The sequence below is a fragment of the Protomyctophum parallelum genome, assembly GCF_964188405.1.
Source record: "Protomyctophum parallelum genome assembly, chromosome: 3".
Lineage (NCBI taxonomy): Eukaryota > Metazoa > Chordata > Actinopteri > Myctophiformes > Myctophidae > Protomyctophum > Protomyctophum parallelum.
This window is the reverse complement of record NC_139698.1, coordinates 57323610-57348997: the sequence shown is the minus strand read 5'-3', so window position 1 is coordinate 57348997 and position 25388 is coordinate 57323610. Positions and strand designations below refer to the sequence as shown.

The 25388-nt window shown below is 45.6% G+C and overlaps 1 protein-coding gene across 1 annotated transcript; it reads left to right on the top strand.

The window, feature by feature from the left end:
• Window positions 1-12803: 12803 nt before the first annotated feature.
• LOC310856826 (histone H1-like) lies at window positions 12804-19224 on the top strand (the record flags this gene model as incomplete). The annotated part of the gene is made up of 2 exons (XM_083762318.1): window positions 12804-13381; window positions 19177-19224. Exons 1-2 carry the CDS (start codon window positions 12824-12826, stop codon window positions 19222-19224), a joined length of 606 nt encoding a protein of 201 aa, XP_083618444.1. The 5' UTR covers window positions 12804-12823.
• Window positions 19225-25388: the final 6164 nt, after the last annotated feature.

Sequence of the window (25388 nt, the reverse complement as noted above, 5' to 3'; positions counted from 1 at the left end):
TTTATAACAAACCAAACCATTTGAAAATCGGTTGCAAATTGAGACAGCTATTGTTATTTAAAAACTACATCTACTGTAAGATGGCCGCCACGCACACGACGTCGTCGTCCATTGGCCAGAAGCGAGTCCTGGTTCAGCCATCTGGTGACGTGAGCTGCTTTCCTATTGACCGAATTGCTATGGTGTGAGCTTTGAAACCTAATAGACCCTATTCACGTGACGTCAGTTCGGTTTAGACATTGGAGGGGGAAATACTTTTTTCTCCATTGAGTTTATATGGACCTCTTCTGATCTACGGCTACAATATTTAATTTCGACCGGTACATACAGTAACCTTTTCTGAATGAAGTGTGATCTGTTAATAGGAAAAAAACAATGAGTGTTGTTGCTGTTACACGTTACATTTACACTTCTACAAACGGCAAAGGAAAATAAAAACAGTTCAATCTCAAGTGGATGCATGCCAGTGTCCACAGATAGACAGAGAGAGAGAGAGAGAGAGAGAGAGAGAGAGAAAGAAAGAGAGATTTTCTGCCTTTAGATGGACAGGACACATGCAGAGTCGACATGCAGTAAAAAAAAAAGGACTCAAACTCACAATGCACTGTCAAGCTACTCACAATGCACTGTCAAGCTACTTTAGAGCCAAGTGTGCCCGGAAGTCAACATGGTCAAATGTATTTTGATCAAACAGAGTCTTTCTCAGTCTTTCATTTGTCCACAAAAAAAAACAATCTTTTGTTTTTAAAGATATGTCACTCTGACACTGTAACATAGGTTTTTGGAGTTTCACTACAGAAATCACTGACAGACTGAGAAACACACTGAAGTAGATGCAACTTTGTGGGAACTGCACACTGTAGTCATCTGCAACCGCAGGAAAACCATCCGACTGCAACTGCAGGATGAACCGCATTACAACTAAACCTTGAGAAACCTGAAGGTAGTGAGCCTCCTCATTTTTCCTCATTGAACGGTGACTTCGTCCTCTCACCATCACAGCATGAGCAACTACGTTAGACACTGCGTTTCATTGTTTGGGAAGAACTGTGCAAGATTAACCATGCATATTAATGAATTATTATATTTCATGATACAGAATGAGATTATGTACTTCTCAAAGTGGGGTCCTTGACTGGGTTGTCCCCAAAATAATGAATATAGCATTCAAATCTGCTATAGACCAGCAATTGACATGGATAGACAATGATTCCACTTGTATTATAAGGAGAGACATTCAGAAGCAGCTTGGACTCCTCATGCATAGAAGGAGGCATGATGTCAGTCCGCTGCCCCCCCCAGGTTGGCAGAGGAAGTTTAGCGCCCAGGATTACATTCGATAATTGGCACTGGCTGAAAAGAAAACTAGGTTACAAAATCAACGATTGCGGCAAGCACACTCTGCAATTTTTTAAAATTGCGAATTTTCTAGTGTTATTTGTTAGTGTGGTCTTTATTAGTAGTCTTTATTTTGACGCTTTATACCTCCCACACTGTACGCTGTACGCACTTGAGCCATATGTCAAATTGACCGGAAAAATCGGGAATCGTGTGCTTGTATTTTGTTAAGAGAAATGTTGTATAGTTTAATTGATATGAATTTATTAGTGAATAAAATTTCCCCATTGACATGAATGGGAAAAGGCAAAAATTCACATTCAAGTATTTGTTCCTCGGAGACTGTAATCACTACAGTTACAAAACTTTTAGGGATAATTCAACATTATCCCTAAAATTATTTAACACTAAAATTTTATCGGTCGGCCTCATGGTGGCGCTATAACAGCCCACTTTACCTTTTGGCTTATAACTCTTGAACCGTAGGTCGTAAAATCAAAATTATTTTTTCCCTGGATTCCTTGGGTCATGGCGCATCTCCCCATATAGGCCACGCCCATTTCCGCCATGATAGATTTTCCGCCATTTTGAATTTTGTCCAAAACACACTTTTTTCTTTTCCTCCTACAGATTTTGTCCAAATCTCACAGAAATCGGCACACGTGATCTCTGGACCCATCCAATTAAAACTGAGCCGCAGAATTTTGAAAGTGCGTATCTTTCGGCCGCAATCGTCTTCCGAAGTTAGTAGGAGGGGCCTATATCACAAAAAATGCCATAAATCACGAACGGAATGTCCAATCCATCCCAAATTTCAATCACATGTCCGGGGTGGTTCAATCAACCAAGTTCTAAAAGCAATTCCATTTTCATCCATAGGGGGCGCCGCAGAAGCGAGAAATGTAACCGTTTGTCGCAAAAACATGAATTTCGGGGGTTAAATCCCCTCCGAATGACTTACGCATGATCTAAGGCGTGACTTGAAATTGTAATTGGCTGGCAATACTAGTGGGAGGGGCATATGTAAGACACTGCGGCAACCACACTCTGCAATTTTTTAAAATTGCGAATTTTCTAGTGTTATTTGTTAGTGTGGTCTTTATTAGTAGTCTTTATTTTGACGCTTTATACCTCCCACACTGTACGCTGTACGCACTTGAGCCATATGTCAAATTGACCGGAAAAATCGGGAATCGTGTGCTTGTATTTTGTTAAGAGAAATGTTGTATAGTTTAATTGATATGAATTTATTAGTGAATAAAATTTCCCCATTGACATGAATGGGAAAAGGCAAAAATTCACATTCAAGTATTTGTTCCTCGGAGACTGTAATCACTACAGTTACAAAACTTTTAGGGATAATTCAACATTATCCCTAAAATTATTTAACACTAAAATTTTATCGGTCGGCCTCATGGTGGCGCTATAACAGCCCACTTTACCTTTTGGCTTATAACTCTTGAACCGTAGGTCGTAAAATCAAAAAAATGTTTTCCCTGGATTCCTTGGGTCATGACGCATCTCCCCATATAGGCCACGCCCATTTCCGCCATGATAGATTTTCCGCCATTTTGAATTTTGTCCAAAACACACTTTTTGCTTTTCCTCCTACAGATTTCGTCCAAATCTCACAGAAATCGGCACACGTGATCTCTGGACCCATCCAATTAAAACTGAGCCGCAGAATTTAGAAAGTGCGTATCGTTCGGCCGCAATCGTCTTCCGAAGTTAGTAGGAGGGGCCTATATCACAAAAAATTCCATAAATCACGAACGGAATGTCCAATCCATCCCAAATTTCAATCACATGTCCGGGGTGGTTCAATCAACCAAGTTCTAAAAGCAATTCCATTTTCATCCATAGGGGGCACCGCAGAAGCGAGAAATGTAACCGTTTGTCGCAAAAACATGAATTTCGGGGGTTAAATCCCCTCCGAATGACTTACGCATGATCTAAGGCGTGACTTGAAATTGTAATTGGCTGGCAATACTAGTGGGAGGGGCATATGTAAGCCACTGCGGCAACCACACTCTGCAATTTTTTAAAATTGCGAATTTTCTAGTTTAAATATGTTATTCCCCTACATGTATACATTCCCGAGGCATAGTATTTTACGCAATAAGTACTTTAAAATCAGTCTACACTGGCAGTTACATGCACAAAAAACTAAACAAGTATTCCTATCCTCAATTGACCAAACTTCATTCGGAATATAACTGGATTATAGAGAGATCCCATAACCGTTATACCTTAAGAAATGAATAACCGAGAAACACTAACGGCTGTTATCTGATCAAATAAAAAAATAAGTACAGTCCCTGCAACCACACACGGCCTCCACCCATAACTAAAAAACATAGATTCCATACACTGAAATTGGCAATGGCAATTCGCTGATGGGTTTGCAAAAGCGCATTTTATTATGGGGAAAAAATAACTGGTGTATTTGTATTTTTCGAATGGGTAAAATAGTGCATTTCTACATGGGCATAAAGCACTATAGTCTACTAAACTAAGAATTAAGTGTGGTGATCTATACCGGAATGGAATATTATTCCAATCAAGGTGTTTACATGAGCATTTTTATTCTGATGACTGGAATGAATTAATTCCGAATGAAATATGAGACGTGGACAAAAGCTGTTTATAGGAGGGGCTCAAAAATCACACCCGTGTGAAGTGAGGGGCACTCTTATCATCATACATCATCTCATTCTGGCCAATCACAATTCATGTCCTCGTCTTCAACACAAACACTCAGAACTGGCCATTCATTGTCAATGGCATTTCATGTTTGTATTGGGACAATGATGTAAAACTGGCCATTCATTGTCAATGACATTTCATGTTTGTGTTAGGACAAAGTTTGTGTTTACACATGCACACCAAAGTCTTTGACATCCCCTCAAAAAACAACAACACTGCAAGTCTGTGACTATGTGTGATTGTGTAGATCTGCTTTTCTTAAAACAATTTGGTATATGGTTAAAGTGATGTTGGTGCTGTTTATCAGCATTGCTAGGGGGGAAAAGTACATCCTGACCCAAATAATCACAACCTTTCAGACTCATTTTATGTTGAACTGGCACAATACTGGAGAAAGAAAAGAGTTTGATCTGGCACATCACTCGCGTCGGGGTGCCAGTCAGAGACCCAGTCTGACCAAAAATAGGTAAAATAATAACAGCCCCAACCACCGTACAAGGGATAGACAAACAAATATATCAACCCCTGAAACAAACAGTAGACACACAACAATACCATACAGAATCACAAAGGAAACACGCACACACAGAGGACTTCATTTACGTGAGCAGTGTATTGTATATTCAATCAACAGTGACCCCAAACCAAATCCAATAATAACTGTTCAATGTTCCCACGTCACGTCACGTGACAAACGATATGATGTACAAATAACGTTCAGGCACGCAGCACCAGTATCCACAGTTTGTGAGTTGAGTGTTCCCCCCAAACAAATAAAATAACAAAACAAAACAACGTCAGTCCGCACGTCAGACAGTCATGTTCAGAGCGCTGTGTAAATCCCTTACTGAAAGATGACGCGGTTAGCGTGTCCGCATCTACGATCCGGGGTGATCAACGTTAATCCATACCGACACGGTGTTGTCAGCGACGCCAGCGAGAGCCGGGCGTCGGACGAGCAGCCACGCTCCGACGGGGAAACCACTACTCTCACGGTTAGGATGGCGTGGTGTTGGGCAGTCCCACGGCTGGCTACAAACTATGAACCGTTTGTCGAGATGACAGCTGTCAGTGTCACTTCCTCAAACTCGCTCCCGTTCCATTCATGCATTCTCGTAGCCCCGCGGGCACGTGACGTAGGAGTGTCAAAGTATGCGTGACGTGCGTGCGTGCGTGTGCATGTGCGTAGGAGAGGGGTTACAGGCGCGGAGCGCCACACTTCCCCCCCCTTGAAGAAAAGCTGCAAAGGGTTTGAGCTTGATTTCCTCCTCTGCCGTCCTCTGCCTCCCTGTCCGAACATTCAGCTGGTGAAAAGGCTTTCTCCGAGGCATGTGGACTAGACGGGAAGCCGGGGAACGATTCCTCGTCTGTTTCCTCTTCAAAGATCTCCCGGAGCCGTCTTCTCTCCAACATATCCCACTCTTGGGCAGTAGGAACTAGCGCAGAGGCAAGTTTTGTGGAGGAGGCCGTTGGGCTAGTGGGGAAGCCCAAAAAGTCCTCGTCGTCACTCTCCTCGTTGAACATGGCCATGACCTTCTCTCTTTCCAGCTTATCCACTTCCTGAGCAGTGGACACTAGCGCAGAGGACAGTTTGGTGGACGAAGTAGGGAAGCCCAAAAAGTCCTCGTCGTCACTCTCCTCATTGAATATGGCCATGACCTTCTCTCTCTCCAGCTTATCCACTTCCTGAGCAGTGGGGTAACAGGGCTTCAAGCGTGCCACATGCACCACCTTCCTATTTTCCCCACTGTCCTCCAGGACAACGTCAAAGTTGACCGGGCCCACCTGAGCCACAACGCGGTATGGCCCTAGCCACTTGGGAGCCAACTTGGCCGCAAAGGCTTTCTCTGCCTTGGATAGTGGATGGGATCGAAGCCATACCCGGTCTCTTTCCTGAAACTGCTGGTCTCTGTGAGTTTTGTCATAATTCCTTTTTTGTCTGGTTCTACTTTTTGTGAGGTTTTCCTGTGCAAATGTGGTGAGATCCTGAAGTTTGGTTATTGTTTTGTAGGCTGAAGAGTCAGGTGTCGCCCCTCTGGGTTGGAGCAGGACATCGGCAGGCCCGCGGAGGGTTCGCCCGAGGTTCAGTTCCGCTGGGGTGACTCCGGTGGATTCGTGGACTGCCGAGTTGAGAGCAAACCGGAATTCGGGCAGGTGTTTGTCCCAGAGCTTGTGATTCTCCCCTACATAGGAGGCGATCATTTGTTTCAAGGTCCGGTTCACTCTCTCTGTCATGTTGGTTTGGGGGTGGTAGGCGGAGGTTTTCTTATGTTTCAGGCTCCATTTGTCACAGGTGGCTTTGAACAAGGAGGAGACAAACTGGCATCCCTGGTCAGACAAAATGTAGTTGGGGACCCCCCATCTGGTGAAGATTTCCTGAATGAGGGTTCGGGAGACCGTCTCTGCTGTGGCTTTGCGAAGGGGAAATAATTCGACCCAACGGGTGTAGTAATCCACAAATACCAACAGGTAGACGTTTCCTTTGGAACTCCTAGGAAAGGGACCCATCAAGTCCACACCCAGCATCTCCCAGGGGTAGTTCACGACCGTCTGCTGTAGCTTCCCAGCGACCTTGCGGCTCTCAGGTTTGTAGCGTTGACACACTTGACAGTTCTGTACATATGCTTTAACATCCAGGCTCATTCGTGGCCAGTAGACCAGGCCTAGCAACCTCTTGTAGGTCTTGTACCTGCCCAGATGTCCAGCCAATGGGTCCTCGTGGATCAGCTGAAACAGCTGCGAGCGGAGACTCTCAGGAATGAAGACTTGATAAATGGTTTTATGTGGAAGTTGTAACACTCGGTACACTTTGTCTTCCAATATGGTGTACTTTGTGGTCTCTGATAAAGTGATTTCTCCTTCATCCATCACAGCCTGATACAGCCGCTGGCAGTCTGCATCCTCCTGTTGCGCTCTCCAAATTTGCTCATCCGAGATGGGCAACTCCTTTCCCCCCTCCGCCTTGACTGACAGCAGGGTGGCACAGGCAGGTGGCAAGCTGGTGGTTGGGGTGAAATCGTATGGAGCTCTGGATAAGGCATCAGGAACGATGTTGTACTTTCCTTTCCTGTATTCCACGGTGAATGTGAACTCCTGCAACCGGAGAGCCCACCGAGTGAGCCGTGCATTGGGTCTCTGGCTCTTGCGCACCCACAGCAATGCTGCATGGTCTGTGACCACCGTGAAGACCCTTCCGTCCAGGTAGTAACGCCACCTTTCCAGAGCCCACACCACCGCCAAGCACTCCTTTTCCGTGGCCGAATAATTGCGTTCTGCCTTGTTCAGACTCCTGCTGCCGTATGCCAGGACCTCTTCTGTGCCAAGCCCAGTTTTTTGAGCCAGCACCGCTCCAAGGCCGACGTCGCTGGCATCGGTATAGACGACAAAAGGGAGGTCAAAGTTGGGATGGCCTAGGATGGGTGGGGAGACCAGACACTCTCGTAAGTGGTCGAAAGCCCCTTGGCACTGAGGGGTCCACTTGAACCTAACGCCTTTGCGTTTCAAGGCGTTCAGGGGTTCTGCTACCTGAGAGAAGTTTGGGACGTAGCGATGGTACCAGCCCGACATACCCAGGAACCGCTGAACACCCTTGATGTTAGTTGGCACAGGGAACTCGTCCACCGCCTTGGTCTTGTCGGGGTCCACCTGAATTCCTGCCGCCGAGACCCAGTGACCCAGAAATTTGAGGGACGTTTGGAAGAAGTTGCATTTCTTCATGCTGACGGTCAATCTCGCCTCCCTGAGCTTTTGAAACACCCGCTGCAGGTCGCAGAAGTGCTGTTCCCAAGATGGTGAGTAGACAATTATGTCATCCAGGTATACAAAGCAAATATTGCCTTTCAGCTCTCCTAAGGTGAGTTCCATCAATCTCTGAAATGTTGCTGGTGCATTTTTGAGACCGAAGGGCATCACTTTAAACTCATACAGGCCAAAGGGACAGGTGAAGGCGGTTTTGTCCTTGCTGCACTCGTCCATGAGGCACTGCCAGTAGCCACTTTGAAGATCGATGGTGGAGAACACCACCGAGCCGGCCAGTGAGTCCAAGATCTCCTGTATGGTGGGGAGAGGGTAAGCATCGGTTTGTGACACTGCGTTGAGCTTGATGTAATTCACACAAAACCTGATTTTCCCATCTTTTTTAGGGATGAGGACCACCGGAGACGCCCAAGCCGAAGAGGAGGGTTCAATGATGTCGGCTGCTAGCATCTCCTCGACTAGCTCCTTCATCACCTTCATTTTTGCCGGGGAGACCCGGTACGACTTCTGTTTGATTGGCATCTCCTGTGTAAGGAAGATTTTGTGTTTGAGCACATTTGTTTGGCCCAGTGCAGAGGTGCACACATCAGCATTGCTCTGTAGGAGCTCGAACAACTGCTTTTTGTCATTCCCATCCAATTCCGCTTCCTCCACTGCCTTCTCCCACAGCTCTGCGTCCCGGGAGGGGGGAGTGACCTGTGTGGTCCGGCGTGGATCAATGGCTGTGTAAAAAGACAGCACGTCCTTCTTCTCCGATACCGTGAGGATCTCTGTCTCCTTTTCAAAACTGTAGAGTTTTTCCTCCCTCTTGTTCCTGAACCAGTAGGAATTCTGGCCAACATCGATCTGTAGGCCACTTAGGCTTAGATAGTCCAGACCAAGAACTGCAGGGAAGGCCAGGCTTTGTGCTGAAAGTACTACCACCGGAAGTGTGCAGGTATGGTTATGTAGGTCTACCACCACATCCTGCCATCCCAATGGCCATCTTTCTCCTCCATCTGCCAGATACAGGGGCTTTCCCTCCCAGGGTTGTAATTCCACGTCCTTCTTTTTAATGGCCCCCCATAGCTCTTCACTGAGAAGTGTGTAGGAAGATCCAGAATCCACCATAGCCCTGACCCTCACAGCACCAAGGGTTATGGGGACAGCCAGCTGACGAGGGAAAGGTCTGGAGTTGAAGGGGAAAACTTGCTGTGGTGGCCGTTGATGTGTCACCGCATGCATTATGGGGTTGCTGCTGGTGGATGGCCCAGATGAAGATGGCGGTTGGTCCGTGGACTTTGGATTTTTCCCTTTATTGGACACAAAGTTTGGGCAATTGTGGGGTGAATGTGATCCCTTACATCGCCAGCAGTATGTTTGAGCAGCCGAGGACGATGTTTGTGGGGCGGTGGTGGGTGTAGTTACTGCAGTTTGCGGCTTGTTTGTTGCTGGGACGTGTTTCCTGGTGGCCTCCTGGTGTAGCTGCTTCTCCTTGTCCTTCTCCAGTTGCTGTCCCAGCCTCACCAGAGCATCCACAGTCTTGACCCCGCTGCTTCTCAGCTGACTCGCCAGTGCCGGGTGAATGCTTTTCAATATGAGCTGGATGACTTTTCCCTCCGTAATATCTGGGTTCCACCGCCGGCAGAGCGCTCTGAACATGTAAGCAAAGTCTCTGATGCTTTCCCCATCTCCCTGCACTCTTGTCCTGATCCGTTCTTCCAGCTCATCCATATAGTCCTCTGAGAGAAATGCTGACAGGAAACCCTGTTCAAACTCCCTCCATGTAGAGGTCTCCCGCCTGACCACGTCCCACCAGTCTCGGGCTGTGCCGAACAGGACGTTGCGCAGGGTGGCCAGCAACTCTTCATCAGAAAGTGGGTTCAAGGCCAGATAATCACGACACTGTTCCAGGTAGGTGAGAGGATCAGTGTCATCTTCCATCCTACCAAAACAAGGGAATTGTAATCGGATTGGGCTCTTCATCACTCTTCCCCCCAGGGCCCCCTGGATAGGAGAGCCCATGTGCGCTGGGAATGGCTCTCCACCATGAGCAGCGTGCATGGTGGACTGCAGTCGAGCATCGACCTTGGGCCCTGATGAAGGTAGGGCGACAGAAGGAAGCAGCAATGGAATAGCGGTGCTTTGTCCTGCTGGTGGTGGTATAGAGGCCTGTGAAGTTTGGAGGGTGTGTTGTTTAATGTTGGTAACCTCCTCAGCCACACTGCTCAATAAACCATGACATGTTGTTATGTCCTGTTGCAGGTGAGTGACTGTCTCGGCCATTGGAGTCATGACTCTGTGGACATCCTTGAGCACTTCCACCTGGTACTGGTGAAGCCTCCACTTGATGGTGTCCACCAACTGTGTCCTGAGATATTCTGCATGCTGTTTAATGTGATCTTTCATTTTTTGCTCCCCTTGTTCCTGTCTCTCAGTTAAATTCTCTTTTAGAGCAGACAAGGTGTCATTCATTTTCTGCACAGCAGCGTGTTGCTCCATTTTTATGTTATACAGTGCGTCCCTGATTTTATTTTGACCTTTTTCCAGAGTATTGAAGCTGTTTTTGAACTGATCATATTGGTGTAGTGGCTGCATTGGGGCAGCGACGGGTTCCTCCACAACCAGATCCATATCTAAAACAGCCCGGTCCGTGACGGAGACTGGGGTCTGTTCTCCAGGAGATAAAGCCTGCTCTCCAGGTGAATGGCTCAATCCATCTCCTTCACTGCCACCAGGGGGAGCTGCCTGTTCATCACCAGACTCATCCGCTTCCCCTGCTGATGTTCCCATGTCATCCAGAGAAATAAGCATTCTTTGCACCATTTCCTCCATTTTGTTTGACATTGTCTCCTGGTTTTTAGTTGAAATGGTGATTTAGTTGATGAAAATGATTTTAGTTGAAATGATGATGGTTTGTTTCCCAACTGCGTTGTCCTCCAGTGTGTTTTCCTTTTAGACCAAGCCAGGGATTGTGAGTTCATTGGTATTTTATTTTGTGTGCACACGTTTTTGTTTGTTTGATTTTCCAGTGCTATGAGACTGGGGTGCCACTTTTTATGTAGCGGTTTGTTGGGGCGAGCTCGCGTCGGGGTGCCAGTCAGAGACCCAGTCTGACCAAAAATAGGTAAAATAATAACAGCCCCAACCACCGTAGGCCTACAAGGGATAGACAAACAAATATATCAACCCCTGAAACAAACAGTAGACACACAACAATACCATACAGAATCACAAAGGAAACACGCACACACAGAGGACTTCATTTACGTGAGCAGTGTATTGTATATTCAATCAACAGTGACCCCAAACCAAATCCAATAATAACTGTTCAATGTTCCCACGTCACGTCACGTGACAAACGATATGATGTACAAATAACGTTCAGGCACGCAGCACCAGTATCCACAGTTTGTGAGTTGAGTGTTCCCCCCAAACAAATAAAATAACAAAACAAAACAACGTCAGTCCGCACGTCAGACAGTCATGTTCAGAGCGCTGTGTAAATCCCTTACTGAAAGATGACGCGGTTAGCGTGTCCGCATCTACGATCCGGGGTGATCAACGTTAATCCATACCGACACGGTGTTGTCAGCGACGCCAGCGAGAGCCGGGCGTCGGACGAGCAGCCACGCTCCGACGGGGAAACCACTACTCTCACGGTTAGGATGGCGTGGTGTTGGGCAGTCCCACGGCTGGCTACAAACTATGAACCGTTTGTCGAGATGACAGCTGTCAGTGTCACTTCCTCAAACTCGCTCCCGTTCCATTCATGCATTCTCGTAGCCCCGCGGGCACGTGACGTAGGAGTGTCAAAGTATGCGTGACGTGCGTGCGTGCGTGTGCATGTGCGTAGGAGAGGGGTTACAGGCGCGGAGCGCCACAGCATTCATTCCATAATGTTAACTTGAGTCCAGCTGTGTGAGGCTCCATGACCATAACCAAGCTTGTCTCAAAGTCGCCTCACCTAAATATGCACTGCCACCTCTGTCATGAAGTCATCCATTACTACTATCACTGTTGAGAATGGGTTACATATAAGTAGTTCTGGCCTCATTGATCATGAAACTTATCTGAATAAATATTGAAAGTGTGGGTGGCTCTGAAAAGAATACATATGAAGTAGTGTCCATAAAATACATTCTAGTCTCCATGTTGTCAATAATGTGACACTACAACAAATACTTTTGTATTAATACAAAGGTATAGTCTACTGTACACCAGTTTAAGTTAAGTAATTCATGCCAAAATACAACATCATGTTCCAAAGTCACATTTGTCTGCCTACATCATCACATTATTGTTAGTGGTAATGCATGGAAGGAGTGTAGGCATATCAGTGAAAGTGTATGTGTGCCATAACCAAATACATATAGCCTACATGCACAATTACATGCAGTTGATTGAAGATGAAAACACGTGTCGTTTTCTGTATTTTGATACCAATATGTTTTTGACCACAAATTGACCAAGTGTTACAACCTCTGTCATTGGAAGTTGGTATCAACTCCACCATGCTGTTCTCAACTGGAGTGTGTTTACTTGTGTCAGAAAACCTTCTGTTTGTAGGAAAACGGAAGACAAAACAAAAGTATAGTTTATGTTGTTGCGTCGCCATGCATGTCTGCTAAGACGAGTTTGAGTATCATTGCTCATTTATCGTAGTTTAAAATGTTTTAGAAGTCAAATGATCTAGTAAACGATGGTGTCGGACTGTGGAAGGCTGGTGTTTTTATCATATAACTTAAAAACTAGAGTGCCGTTTTAATCTCAGATGTATTAATGTAAAAAAGGAGCATGTGTGTTAACTGGTCAGCTCTTTGTTGCATTACATAATATACCCAGTAGATAGTTACATGATGTTTTAATCGAGGAGAAAACACAAAAGTGTCACATTAAGATACTACAGTAGAGCTGCTGTGTGTGTTGAGTCTACATGGTTCTCGTGTGGTGTTTAAGTCCAGCCCCTTCAGAGCGTTCAGCATCACACGTCTGTGGGAGTTTACTTTCGAGAAGGAACAGCAATCTACTATCCGAGAGAATAATGGCAGAAGTCGCTCCAGCACCAGCTCCGGCCAAGGCCTCCAAGAAGAAGGCAGCACCCCGACCCAAGAAGACCGGCCCCAGTGTCGCTGAGCTGGTCGTCGAGGCCGTGTCCGCCTCCAAGGAGCGGAGCGGTGTCTCTCTCGCTGCGGTCAAGAAGGCTCTGGCTGCCGGCGGCTACGATGTGGAGAAGAACAAGGTCCGCGTAAAGACCGCCGTCAAGAGCCTGGTCACCAAAGGCACCCTGGTCCAGCTCAAAGGCACCGGCGCGTCTGGCTCCTTCAAGATTAACAAGGCAGAAGCAGTTAAGGTAAAGAAACCTGCTGCTAAGAAAGCAGTCAAAGCAAAGAAGCCCGCTGCAGCCAAGAAACCCGCAGCGGCTAAGAAATCACCTAAGAAGGCGGCAGCAAAGAAGCCTGTAGCCGCCAAGAAATCGCCCAAGAAAGCCAAGAAGCCTGCCGCCAAGAAAGTAGTAGCTAAAAGCCCGAAGAAGGCCACCAAGAGCCCCAAGAAAGTGGCTAAGAAGCCCGCAGCAGCCAAGAAGGCTCCAGCCAAGAAGGTTTGTTTGTGTATGTATTAATCAAGAGACACGAGACAGTAGTAGTAGTAGTAGTATGACTGTAATCGGACTGAAGCCCCGGATGTAAACATAACAACTTCCCCCAGTGCTGCTGGGGCATACCATTATACAGGGGGTGTTTCTTTTTTTTTTTTTTTTTCCTTTTTATATATACTTTATTGAAAATTATTCAGGGTTTACAGTTTATGCAAAATTACACATACACATAAGTTACAAAAATATAAAAATATATAAATCAATGCATTTCAATACAAAAGTTTTTTCTTTTCTTTTTTTTTTTTTTTTTTTTTTTTTTTTTACAATGTTAGTAGGTGCCATGGTGTCAGTTTCTTTTTTCGTGTGTCAAGAGTTCTTTGTCTTTTTAGTTCAGTTTGGATTTGTTTGAAGACCACCTCTCCCGAGATGGTCTCCTGGTGAATTACCATGGCACACCTGGTTTTCCACAGTTTGTTTACCACAGTGCAAATTACATACCAGTAAAAATCTTGTTCCACAGCAGACATTCTTTCTTCGAACACCCCATACATGGCAGCATTATAGTTGATCTTAAGTTTAAAACCAATTTGTGGCATTTTCCCCCATACAAAGCTAGACCTTTGGCAGTCCACTAGCAGGTGTTCAACTGTCTCATCTGCACCACAATTTAAAATTGGGCATTTAATGGTTCTAACGAAGCAGCTCCATTTTACAACTGCTCGTACAGCTAGTCTTCTCACGGAGACCAGCCACATGACGTCTCTGTTCTTTTCAGAGATATTTTTACTACTAGAATTTTTAATACACACCCGCTTTTGATTTTCATCCAGATATTTGTAGGGAAAAATGCCACCATATAAGTCATCACATATCTTACCATATATACATTTACTAGTCATAGCAGTCCAGTCAATATTTAAATGTGCAGAGTTTGACATCAAATCACCATACATGACTTTAAAATACGGAAAGGAGCTTCTTGCCCGACCCTTCTTTTTGGTCCAGCTCAGAGCCTCCCCTATCCACATAGCCCTCCTTTTAAAGCCAGCTGCTACATTTTTACAAAAAGAAATTTTCAGTTTAAGTCCTGTTTCCACTCCCTGTAACATCTCCCCTTTTATAGATGAGATTGCAAAATCCAGCATTACCATGTTATCTTACCATGTTATCTCTTGCTTTTTTTTTTTTTTTTTTTTTTTTTTTACATCCAACAAAACAGAGCAGTCAACAAATGCAATAAGACAATTAACAACCTCCCAACCTTCTTCACAGCTCTTTTCTACCTTTTCTTTCTTTTTTTTTATTTTTATTTAACAACAAACAAACAAAAACAAAAAAAAACAGCCACAGTGAGTCATCAAATACAACATAAGAGTTCGGTCCCTCCTATAGATCCAGTCTCTTTGGCACCTTCACCAGCCTCCCACTGGCCGTCCTGTGCCCTGGCACAGGCGGTGGGCCAGCCCTAGGCTGATGCACGTCGCCCCGACTGGGTGACTCGACGTCCTGAACACCCGGGCCAGTGTCATTAGCAGTGACCGTCGTGTCGACAAGTGGACTGCTGATTTGCCCCCCGGGCGGGCTGTCGTGCTGCACGCTGCGTCGCTCAGTGTGGCGCTCCGTGTTGTCCCTCTCCGCTGGCCGCAGGTCCACCCGGTTACGGCGGTAGAGCGTCCCCTCAACATCCACCAGGTATGATCTGGGGCCCACCAACTGTAGACAGACACCTCTCCGCCACCTGCCCGTCCTGTCCCCAGGCAGTGGCTTCATCCTTATGTCCTGTCCGATGCACAGCTCAGGCAGATCCCTGGCCGATTTATCATACCAGAGCTTGGCTGTCTGGTGTTTCGTCCGCAGCTTGTCCGGGACCCCCGTAACCACACTCGGCTCCAAAAGCGCGTCAGCAACCGGGAGTGGGGTCCTCAGCCTACGAGACATCAGTCTTTGTGCAGGGCTGCTGAGCAGGCCCTCTGTGGGCGTGTTCCTCCACTGCAAGATTGCCAGCCACGGGTCATCACCCGCACTGGTTGCCTTCTTGCATAGGCTTTTCACTATCTTCACGGCCGACTCAGCCTTTCCATTTGACTTTGGGTATCTGGGCGAGGACTTGACGTGTTCAAAGTCCCATTCTTTAGCAAACCTCCTGAACGTCTCGCAGTCAAACTGAGCACCACAGTCAGTAATCACCCGGTCCGGCTGACCATGACGTGCAAACTGAGCCTTGCACCTCAGCACTGTAGTCCCTGCCGAAAGATCTGGGAGCAGCTCTATTTCCCAGAAATCAGAGTAATGGTCAACCATGACCAGGAAGTCCTTGCCAGCCTGTTTGAACAGATCCATGCTGAGTATCTGCCACGGTCGTGTTGGGAGTGCGTGAGACATCATTGTCTCCCGCTGTTGGTCATGTGCGTATTCATTGCACGCTGAGCACTGGCTCACATAGTCCTTGATCTCGCCGTGCATGTTGGGCCAGTACAGCGTGTCTCTGGCCTGTCTGTAGCAGGCATCTCCGCCTACATGGCTGGAATGAATGCGTTTCAACATTTCTGCGCGCAATGACTTTGGAACTATGACACGCTGGCTTTTGAAAAGCACACCATCCTGTGCGCCGATCTCGTCCCTGATCGACCAATATTCCCTGATCGCCAGAGGAGCATCCTCCCGGCAATCTGGCCAGCCCCGAAGCACCACTGCTTGTAATAACTGAAGATTCCCATCATCCTGAGTGTGTCGCCTTATCTGGTTCAGCCGCTGCCTGGTAACGTTGAGGTACTCCGCTTGATTAATCCGCTCAGCGTCCGCCTGTGCCCTCTGCAGGCAGCAGATGGTTTGTTTAGTATATTTAGCGCCTGCCCCCTGCGTTGGGGCCGTGGCCCTGCTCAAGGTGTCACTGATGTGCATATCGGGCCCTGGTTTGTACACAACCTTGAGATTGTATGCTTGAAGTGTGAGCAACATGCTCTGGAGCCGTTTGGGTGCTGTGAGAAGGGGCTTGGTGAATATCGAGATGAGTGGCTTGTGGTCCGTTTCTGCTGTTATCTCCTCCCGCCCATACAAGTAATAATGAAAGCGCTGGCATGCGAACACTATACTCAGACATTCCTTCTCTATTTGCGCATAGTTCTGCTCAGTCTGAGTAAGTGCTCGCGACGCGAAGCCAACTGGCTGACTCTCCTGTAGCAAACAGCAGCCCAGTCCCTTCTGACTTGCGTCGCTCTGGATGGTGACCGGCTTGGTCACGTCGTAGTATCGCAGGAGCGGGGCCGTAGTAACGAGTTTCTTGATCTCCTCGACTGCAGCGTCGTGTTTGGGCAGCCAATGCCATGGAACGTCCTTGTCCAACAACCTCCGTAGTGGCTCGCATACCTCAGAGAGGCGGGGCATGAATCTGGCAAGGTACGTCACAAACCCGATAAACCGTTGTACGGCCTTGGCATCTTCGGGGTGAGGCATGTCACGGACTGCCCTAATTTTCTCCGGGTCCGCTCTGAGTCCATCCGCCGATAGAATATGTCCATGAAACTTGACCTCTCTGACCCTGAATTGCAGTTTCCTCAAACTCAGTCTCAGTCTAACCTCCCTGCACCTCTGCATGAGTGCTAAAAGTTTGGTGTCATGGTCCCGTATGGCCTGCTCATCTGTCTCCCCACACCCCACAATCAATATATCATCCGCTATGGGTTCCACCCCACTGAGCCCTGTCAGTAGCTCATGCTGCTTTCTCTGGTATATTTCTGGGGCCACGGACACGCCAAAAGGCAGTTTCAACCAGCGCTTCCTGCCCCATGGTGTCCAGAATGTGGTGGTGTAACTACTCTCTTCGTCTAGTTTACACTGCAAGAAAGCATCCCGTGCATCTACAAGGGTGAAAATACGTGCCCTGGGCAGCTTGTATAACACATCTTCAAGTGTTGGCATTATGTAGTGAGACCTCTTTAAGGCCTGATTAAGTGACTTGGGGTCTATGCAGATCCTCAACTTCTCTGGCTGTCTGACGATCACCATATTGCTAATCCAGTCAGTAGGTTCTGTCACTGGGGTTAAATGGCCATCCCTCTCATACTTGTCTAACTGAGCCTTGACTGCCTCTCTGAGAGCCACTGGGACATTGCGCGGGGAAGCCTGCACTGGGGATACATCTGCATGTAGCTCAAAATGAACATCCCCTGGTAGTGACTCAACCGGATCATTGAAAACGTCACTGTAAGTCTGCACGAGGTGCTGTCTGGTAAGTGGCTCTGTGCTGCTGTGTCCTACCATAAGAAGCTCCTCTGGGATGGTGAAGCGCATCAGACCTAAGCGCTCACTGGTTTCACCTGACAACAAGGGCCTCTGCCCGCTTCTCACAATTTCAAACTGCAACTTGTGTGCTTTACCCCTCACTACACACTCTGTGTGAAATATGCCTACTGAGTGCATTGATTGGCCTGAATACAGTACTAACCTGGTCTGGCTCGGCAGTAGCTTTGCCTCAGGAGCGAGTCTCCTCACGTCTTTTATGCCCATCACATCACATGTTGCCCCTGAATCTAGCTGGCACCTCTGAAACCCTCCATTCAGTTTTATGTTGGCAAACCATTTCTTCCCATGTCCCTGAACTGACCCTATGCTCTCTGCTGTGTATATATGGGCCTCTGTGTCGGGCCTGTCCATGTCCTCCTCGTATACTTCAGCGTCCGCTGCATGTAGTTGCCGTGTGGCTTGGCCCCTCTTCATACACACCTTGGCAAAATGATTCGCTGTGCCACAGTGACGGCAGTTCTTTCCAAACGCTGGGCAAGACTCACGTCCACGCCTGTGTGTGTTGCCACAGAATCTGCATGTAGAGCTATCATTAGCTCCTGGGGCCTGATACCGAACCCTGTCCGAGCGTTCCTGCTTAGGCGGGGCCCGTGGACGACGGCCATCCGTCGCATGCACTGTCTCTAGCAGAGACCTGTCCTGTGTGATCGCTTGTATTCTCATGTCTGTCATCTCTGCAGCTCGACATATTTCTATGGCTGATGCCAGTGTGAGATCCTTCTGTCTGAGTAGACGACGACGCACACTCTCGTCACTCACACCCAGCACCAGTCTGTCTCTTATCAACTCCTCTCTGAGTTGTCCATACTCGCAGGAAGCAGCCTTCTCCCTCAGCTTTGTTACAAATGAGTCAATGGGCTCACCTTCATCTTGCTTGCAGATTCCAAAAATGTATCTCTCGAATATGACATTTCTAGCTGGCTTGAAATATGCCTCCAAGGCGTCGAGAATAACTTGCACGTCCTTCCCTTGATCCGCCGTGAGTCCTAAATTATGCTTGTATATATGACGACATTCACTGCCCATCACTCTTCGCAGAGTTGCTGCCTGTACCTCCTTTGCCTTTTCTGTTAATCCCGTTGCAAGTAAATAGTCCTCAAATTCTGCTCTGAAATTGTCCCAGTTACTTGCCAGATCGCCGCTCATTTTCATCTCCTCCGGTGGTGGTATATTGGCTGCCATGGTTACGTTAGCTTGTTGCTAACAGCTGTTCTGCCGGTCCTTTCCTTCTCCGTCCTTTTCCTTCCTCTTTTTTTCTTTTTTCTTTCACGCCGGGTCCCGCACCGAAGCACAATACTCCTCGCTTAAACTGTACTTTGGTGTAGCCGCTTCTGACACCATGTTTGTGTATGTATTAATCAAGAGACACGAGACAGTAGTAGTAGTAGTAGTATGACTGTAATCGGACTGAAGCCCCGGATGTAAACATAAGAACTTCCCCCAGTGCTGCTGGGGCATACCATTATACAGGGGGTGTTTCCACTCCCTGTAACAAGGTTGCCAAACCCAAAGCAGCAAAGAAGGCAGCGCCCAAAAAGAAGTAAACCGTCTGCTCTATTTTATACCCACAAAAGGCTCTTTTAAGAGCCAACCACATTATTTTATAAGAGTATCCTATCTTCACTATAATGATGATCATGTGAGCACCAGGCAGTTTATACCTGTGTGAATGAATGAATTAATATTTTATTTTCGTGTCCAGACCAATTAACCCATTCCACATGTGTTAGTCAAACACCACCAATTCAGTTCTAATCCGGCATTTCTCTTCACACCTAATTTTGCTAAACCATGAATCAGTTTGGTTCAAATCAACATTGAATAGTGGACAATTGACATTAGTTCCAAATCATAAAGGCCTACATTATCGAGAGTAGGCCTACCCTAAAGCATAGGAAAATAAGTCATGGAATGTTATTTATGCCTTCCAAGGCTTTTTACAAATGTTTACATATAAAGTATTGTATCAGGCTCTTGCATGATAATAATGATATTATTTAATATTTAATAATGATATCTCAAACTTATGTAGCGCTTTTCTGAGTAATGAGTACCCAAATATACTTTACACATGAGGTGCAAGAAGAAGCAACATGTAAAATCAACTTTATTAGGGAGTTAAAAAGAAGCAGAATAATGCCAATAAAAACAGGGAAAGCAATATTGGAGTGGCAAAAATATTGACAAAAAACAACAGCAATTATATGATTAAACAGTTGAATAGCAATTACTGTAAAAACAAATGGGTGACGTGAACACGGGGAGGAGTGTGGGTGGGGGGAGGGTGCACATTGGCAACGCCCACGAAGCTCTCTCTGTGCGTGCCTGTCCTCCCTTACGTCCTCAGATCACACATAAAAAGGCAAGGCTCTGAGCTCTCAAATCACTCAGTTTTCTAACTGCAACTACAGCTGAACTAAAAATGTCAGGGCGAGGAAATAAATCTAAACTGATGAGGATAATGATAAACTAACTGAAATGGAATCTGAATTGGCCAAATTAAATGATGTCTCCCAGGGCCTCCGCCTACAGGCAGGCATGGGTGACACAAATGCGTCCAGCAATGCACTTTGTCTTATAAATATGCATAAAAAGAAACTCCAAAGTAAACATGTCAGCGCGATTTTAAATGAAAATGGTGATATGGTAGAAGATGAGAGGATGAAAAGAGAAACTGTTAGGAAGCTTTGTGAAAAAATGTACCAGAAAACTACGATTGATGAATATAAATTGCATGCTTTCCTTGATTCCGTTGATTTGAGGGAGGTTGGCCGTAACTCTACGGGTGGGGAAATCACCAATCAGGAGGTGAGGGACGCAATTGTCCAGTTGAGTAAGGGTAAATCCCCAGGCCCCGATGGCCTGCCTAATGAGTTATATCTCTCCTGCACAAACTAATTAGTACATATGCTAACCTCTGTATATAATGATGGGATCAAGGAAGGCAAAATGCATTCATCCTTCTACCATGGTGTTATATCGCTTATATATAAAAAAGGGTCATCATATAACTTAGATAATTGGAGACATGTTACGTTAATGAATGTTGACTATAAAATACTTGCAAAAATAATATTTAATCGATTAAATACAGACTTGGAAAAACTTGTAGAAGTACAGAACAGAAGAACAGACATGTGCTATTAAGGGAAGGTTGATGTGGGATAACTTGGGTATTTTAAGGGATATAACAAGTGGGTATACAAATGAGGGTTTCTTTATTATAAGCTTAGATCAAAAAAAGGCTTTTGATTTTATATCCAGAGAGTATTTGTGGGAGGTCTTAAAGGTATACGGCTTTCATCATGATTTTATTAATTTGATCAAATTGTTGTACGCCCAGTCCACAGTGCAAGTTAATGTAAATGGTGTTCTAACAGAGACATTTGAAATTAAGAGGGGTGTAAAACAAGGGTGCCCCCTGTCCGCTGCACTTTATATTTTAGCTATTAATCCGTTATTGAACAAGATCAAGAATGATAAAAGACTCACAGGTATAAAAACTAGTGGTGGAGTGAGGGTCGTTGTTTTGGCCTATGCTGACGATATCACCATCATAATTAAAAACAAGAATGAATTAGACATTGTTCATGAGCACTTGGCACTTTACGAAGAGATCTCAGGTTCCAGATTAAACCATGATAAAACTGAAGGTGTCTGGTTCGGGAGGGGTGAGGCAAAGCCAAATCTAAATATAAAGGACACAGAAACAATGACAGTCCTCGGGGTAAAGTTTAGTAATAATGGCAGTTATGAAAAGAACTGGGATAATAAGGATAAAGAAATAAAGGAGGACTTAGAAAAATGGGAAAACAAATCTTGCTGTTATAGAACAAAGATTATAATTATTAAGACATATGTCTTGGCAAGACTGCTATTTTTGGCGACTATTTTTCCTCCCAAGGACCAGACACTGAAATACATAAATAAAACACTAGTCAATTTCTTATGGGGAACCACTAGGGAAGTTACAAAGAGAAACTTATTATATAAGAGTAGAAATAATGGAGGCCTTGGGGCTGTGGACTTAGGACTTAAACTGAAAATTTCTTTTTGTAAAAATGTAGCAGCTGGCTTTAAAAGGAGGGCTATGTGGATATAGGGGAGGCTCTGAGCTGGACCAAAAAGAAGGGTCGGGCAAGAAGCTCTTTTCCGTATTTTAAAGTGATGTACGGTGATTTGATGTCAAACTCTGCACATTTAAATATTGACTGGACTGATATGACTAGTAAATGTATATATGGTAAGATATGTGATGACTTATATGGTGGCATTTTTCCCTACAAATATCTGGATGAAAATCAAAAGCGGGTGTATATTAAAAATATTAGTAGTAAAAATATCTCTGAAAAGAACAGAGACGTCATGTGGCTGGTCTCCGTGAGAAGACTAGCTGTACGAGCAGTTGTAAAATGGAGCTGCTTCGTTAGAACCATTAAATGCCCAATTTTAAATTGTGGTGCAGACGAGACAATTGAGCACCTGCTAGTGGACTGCCAAAGGTCTAGCTTTGTATGGGGGAAAATGCCACAAATTGGTTTTAAACTTAAGATCAACTATAATGCTGCCATGTATGGGGTGTTCGAGGAAAGAATGTCTGCTGTGGAACAAGATTTTTACTGGTATGTAATTTGCACTGTTGTAAACAAACTGTGGAAAACCAGGTGTGCCATGGTAATTCACCAGGAGGCCATCTCGGGAGAGGTGGTCTTCAAACAAATCCAAACTGAACTAAAAAGACAAAGAACTCTTGACGCACGAAAAAAGAAACTGACACCATGGCACCTATACTAACATTGTAAAAAAAAAAAAAAAAAAAAGAAAAAAAACACTTTTGTATTGAAATGCATTGATTTATATATATTTATATTTTTGTAACTTATGTGTATTTGTAATTTTGCATAAACTGTAAACCCTGAATAATTTTCAATAAAGTATAATATATAAAGCGAAAAGGAGGAAGGAAAAGGAGGCGCCAAGCGTCATCGCAAGGTGCTTCGTGATAACATCCAGGGAATCACCAAGCCCGCTATCCGCCGTCTGGCTCGCCGTGGCGGCGTGAAGCGTATCTCCGGTTTGATCTACGAGGAGACCCGCGGTGCCCTCAAGGTGTTCCTGGAGAACGTAATCCGTGACGCTGTCACCTACACCGAGCACGCCAAGAGAAAGACCGTGACCGCCATGGATGTTGTCTATGCTCTGAAGAGACAGGGACGCACTCTTAGTGGAGGATATTAATGACATGATCGTTCACTTTATGGTACAAGCACCAAATTTGGTACACAAGTGCTTCAGAACCTACTCTCTCAGAAAAGTACGTTGTCCACTTGATAAAACTAAATGGCCACCATTTTTCAAGATGGCCGCCAAATGAAAAGGGCCTTTTGTGGCGGTTCTGGACAACCGTGGGTCCGACCGACTCGAGACCGGGCACTGCACTCCCTGTGGGTGTGTGGAACGTGTGTGTCGAATTTGAAGTCGGTGGGGCGAACGGTTCTCGGGTTATGTGGATTACAGATGTACAGACACACACAGACTTGAATATATGTCAATGGGCAATGCCCATTGGGGTTTTTTTAGATGATGTGTAAGAAGAGAGAGATGTGATGTCAGGTGGTGTGGGCTAAGAAGTGGTCAGGGCTATTTGAGATTTAAGTGCAAAGAGAGATGGTGAGGGAGGGAGAAAATGATTTGTACCAATTGACCAGACAGTAGACAGTAGTGTAACAGGTTAAGGTGAGTATAGAGATGGAAATGTTCTAGCAAGAGAAGCCAATGTATTGAGAATATGGGACATAGTATGGGTCAGGAAATATTTGTGACAGAAGGCTACCAGTGAGAGGGAAGATGTATACGATGGTAGTGAGACCAGCCATGCCGTACGGTTGGAAACGGTGGCACTGATGAAAAGGAGGCACAGCTGGGGGTGGCAGAATTAAGGATGCTATGGTTCTCATTAGGAGTGAAAAGGAAGGACTTTATCAGAAATGACTGAATTAGAGGATCAGCCCAGGTTAGAAGGTTTGGGGATAAAGCAAGAGAGGTGAGGTTGAGATGGTTTAGACATGTGAAAAGGAGGGATGAGGGTACATTGGGAGAAGGATGCTGAAGATGTAGCTGCCAGGTAAGAGGATGGCCAAAGACGAGGTTTAAGGATGCTGTGAGAGATGACATGAAGGTCAGAGGAAGATGCAGAAAACAAAACCAAATGGGGTCCATGTGTGGTCCAGCCCTATGGAATGTAAAATTCAAGCATGTGCTAATGAAAAGTATTTAAAATATATAGTTTTGATGCTCATCCTAGATCCTACTACTATAGGGGATGCAAAGCAATATGTCCGTTTATCCGTCCGATTTCTCCTACCAAATCACTCCGTTAGCACACATCTCTCTATGCACAAAAAATGATGCATGCCACAGAAATCCATCTGCACTACATTGCATCCATGTCATATTTACTGTACAAATATTGCTTTTGTATGACATACTGTTATTGCACAACATTTCACTGTGACACAAATTACATTAACCGACCCCTCCCCTTTTCCCTGCACGTGCACACACACACACACACACACACACACACACACACACACACACACACACACACACACACACACACACACACACACACACACACACACACACACGGTACTGTACAGTACACTATAGTATGTTACAGTACAGTATGGTAAAGTACAGTACGGTACAGTAACGTGCGGTACGGCATGGTACAGTATGATACCATAAAGTATGGTACAGTACAGTATGATGCCGTACAGTACAGTACAGTACGGTACGGTACAGTACAGTAAAGTACAGTACGGTACAGTATGGTACCATGCAGTACGGTACAGTACAGTACAGTACAGTACAGTACAGTACAGTACGGTACAGTATGATACCATACAGTAAGGTACAGTACGGTACAGTATGGTACCATGCAGTATGGTACAGTACAGTACAGTACGGTACAATATGGTACAGTATGATACCATACAGTAAGGTACGGTATGGTACAGTACGGTACACTGTACTGTACTGTACTGTACTGTACTGTACTGTACTGTACTGTACTGTACAGTACAGTATGGTACAGTATGATGCCCTACAGTGCCGTACAGTATTATACAGTAGTATGGTACAGTACATCACAAAGGTATAGCCAAATATATGCTGAAATGCAAAACCAGTCTAATTTTGGTGGCCATCTTGAAATATCACCGCCATATTGGATTTTTGGATGGCTCGGTTTAAAAAGTTAAAGAGTTGACCAAAGGAATGTTCACGGCAAATGTCACGCTTGTATCACCAAGCGAACAACCGTTCCAATGATCTGCTAATTGCACAAATTCTGTGTGTGTGTACGTCTGTAATCCACGTAACTCGAGAACCGTTCGCCCCACCGACTTCAAATTTGACACACACGTTCCACACACCCACAGGGAGTGCAGTGCCCGGTCTCGAGTCGGTCGGACCCACGGTTGTCCAGAACCGCCACAAAAGGCCTTTTTCATTTGGCGGCCATCTTGAAAAATGGTGTCCATTTTGTTTTTTCAAGTGGACAACGTACTTTTCTGAGAGAGTAGGTTCCGAAGCACTCGTGTGCCAATTTTGGTGCTTGTACCATATGTGAACGATTCTCATGAAATATTGACTTAATATCCTCCACTATCTGTACGGATTCGGAGGTTAATGATGCTGACTT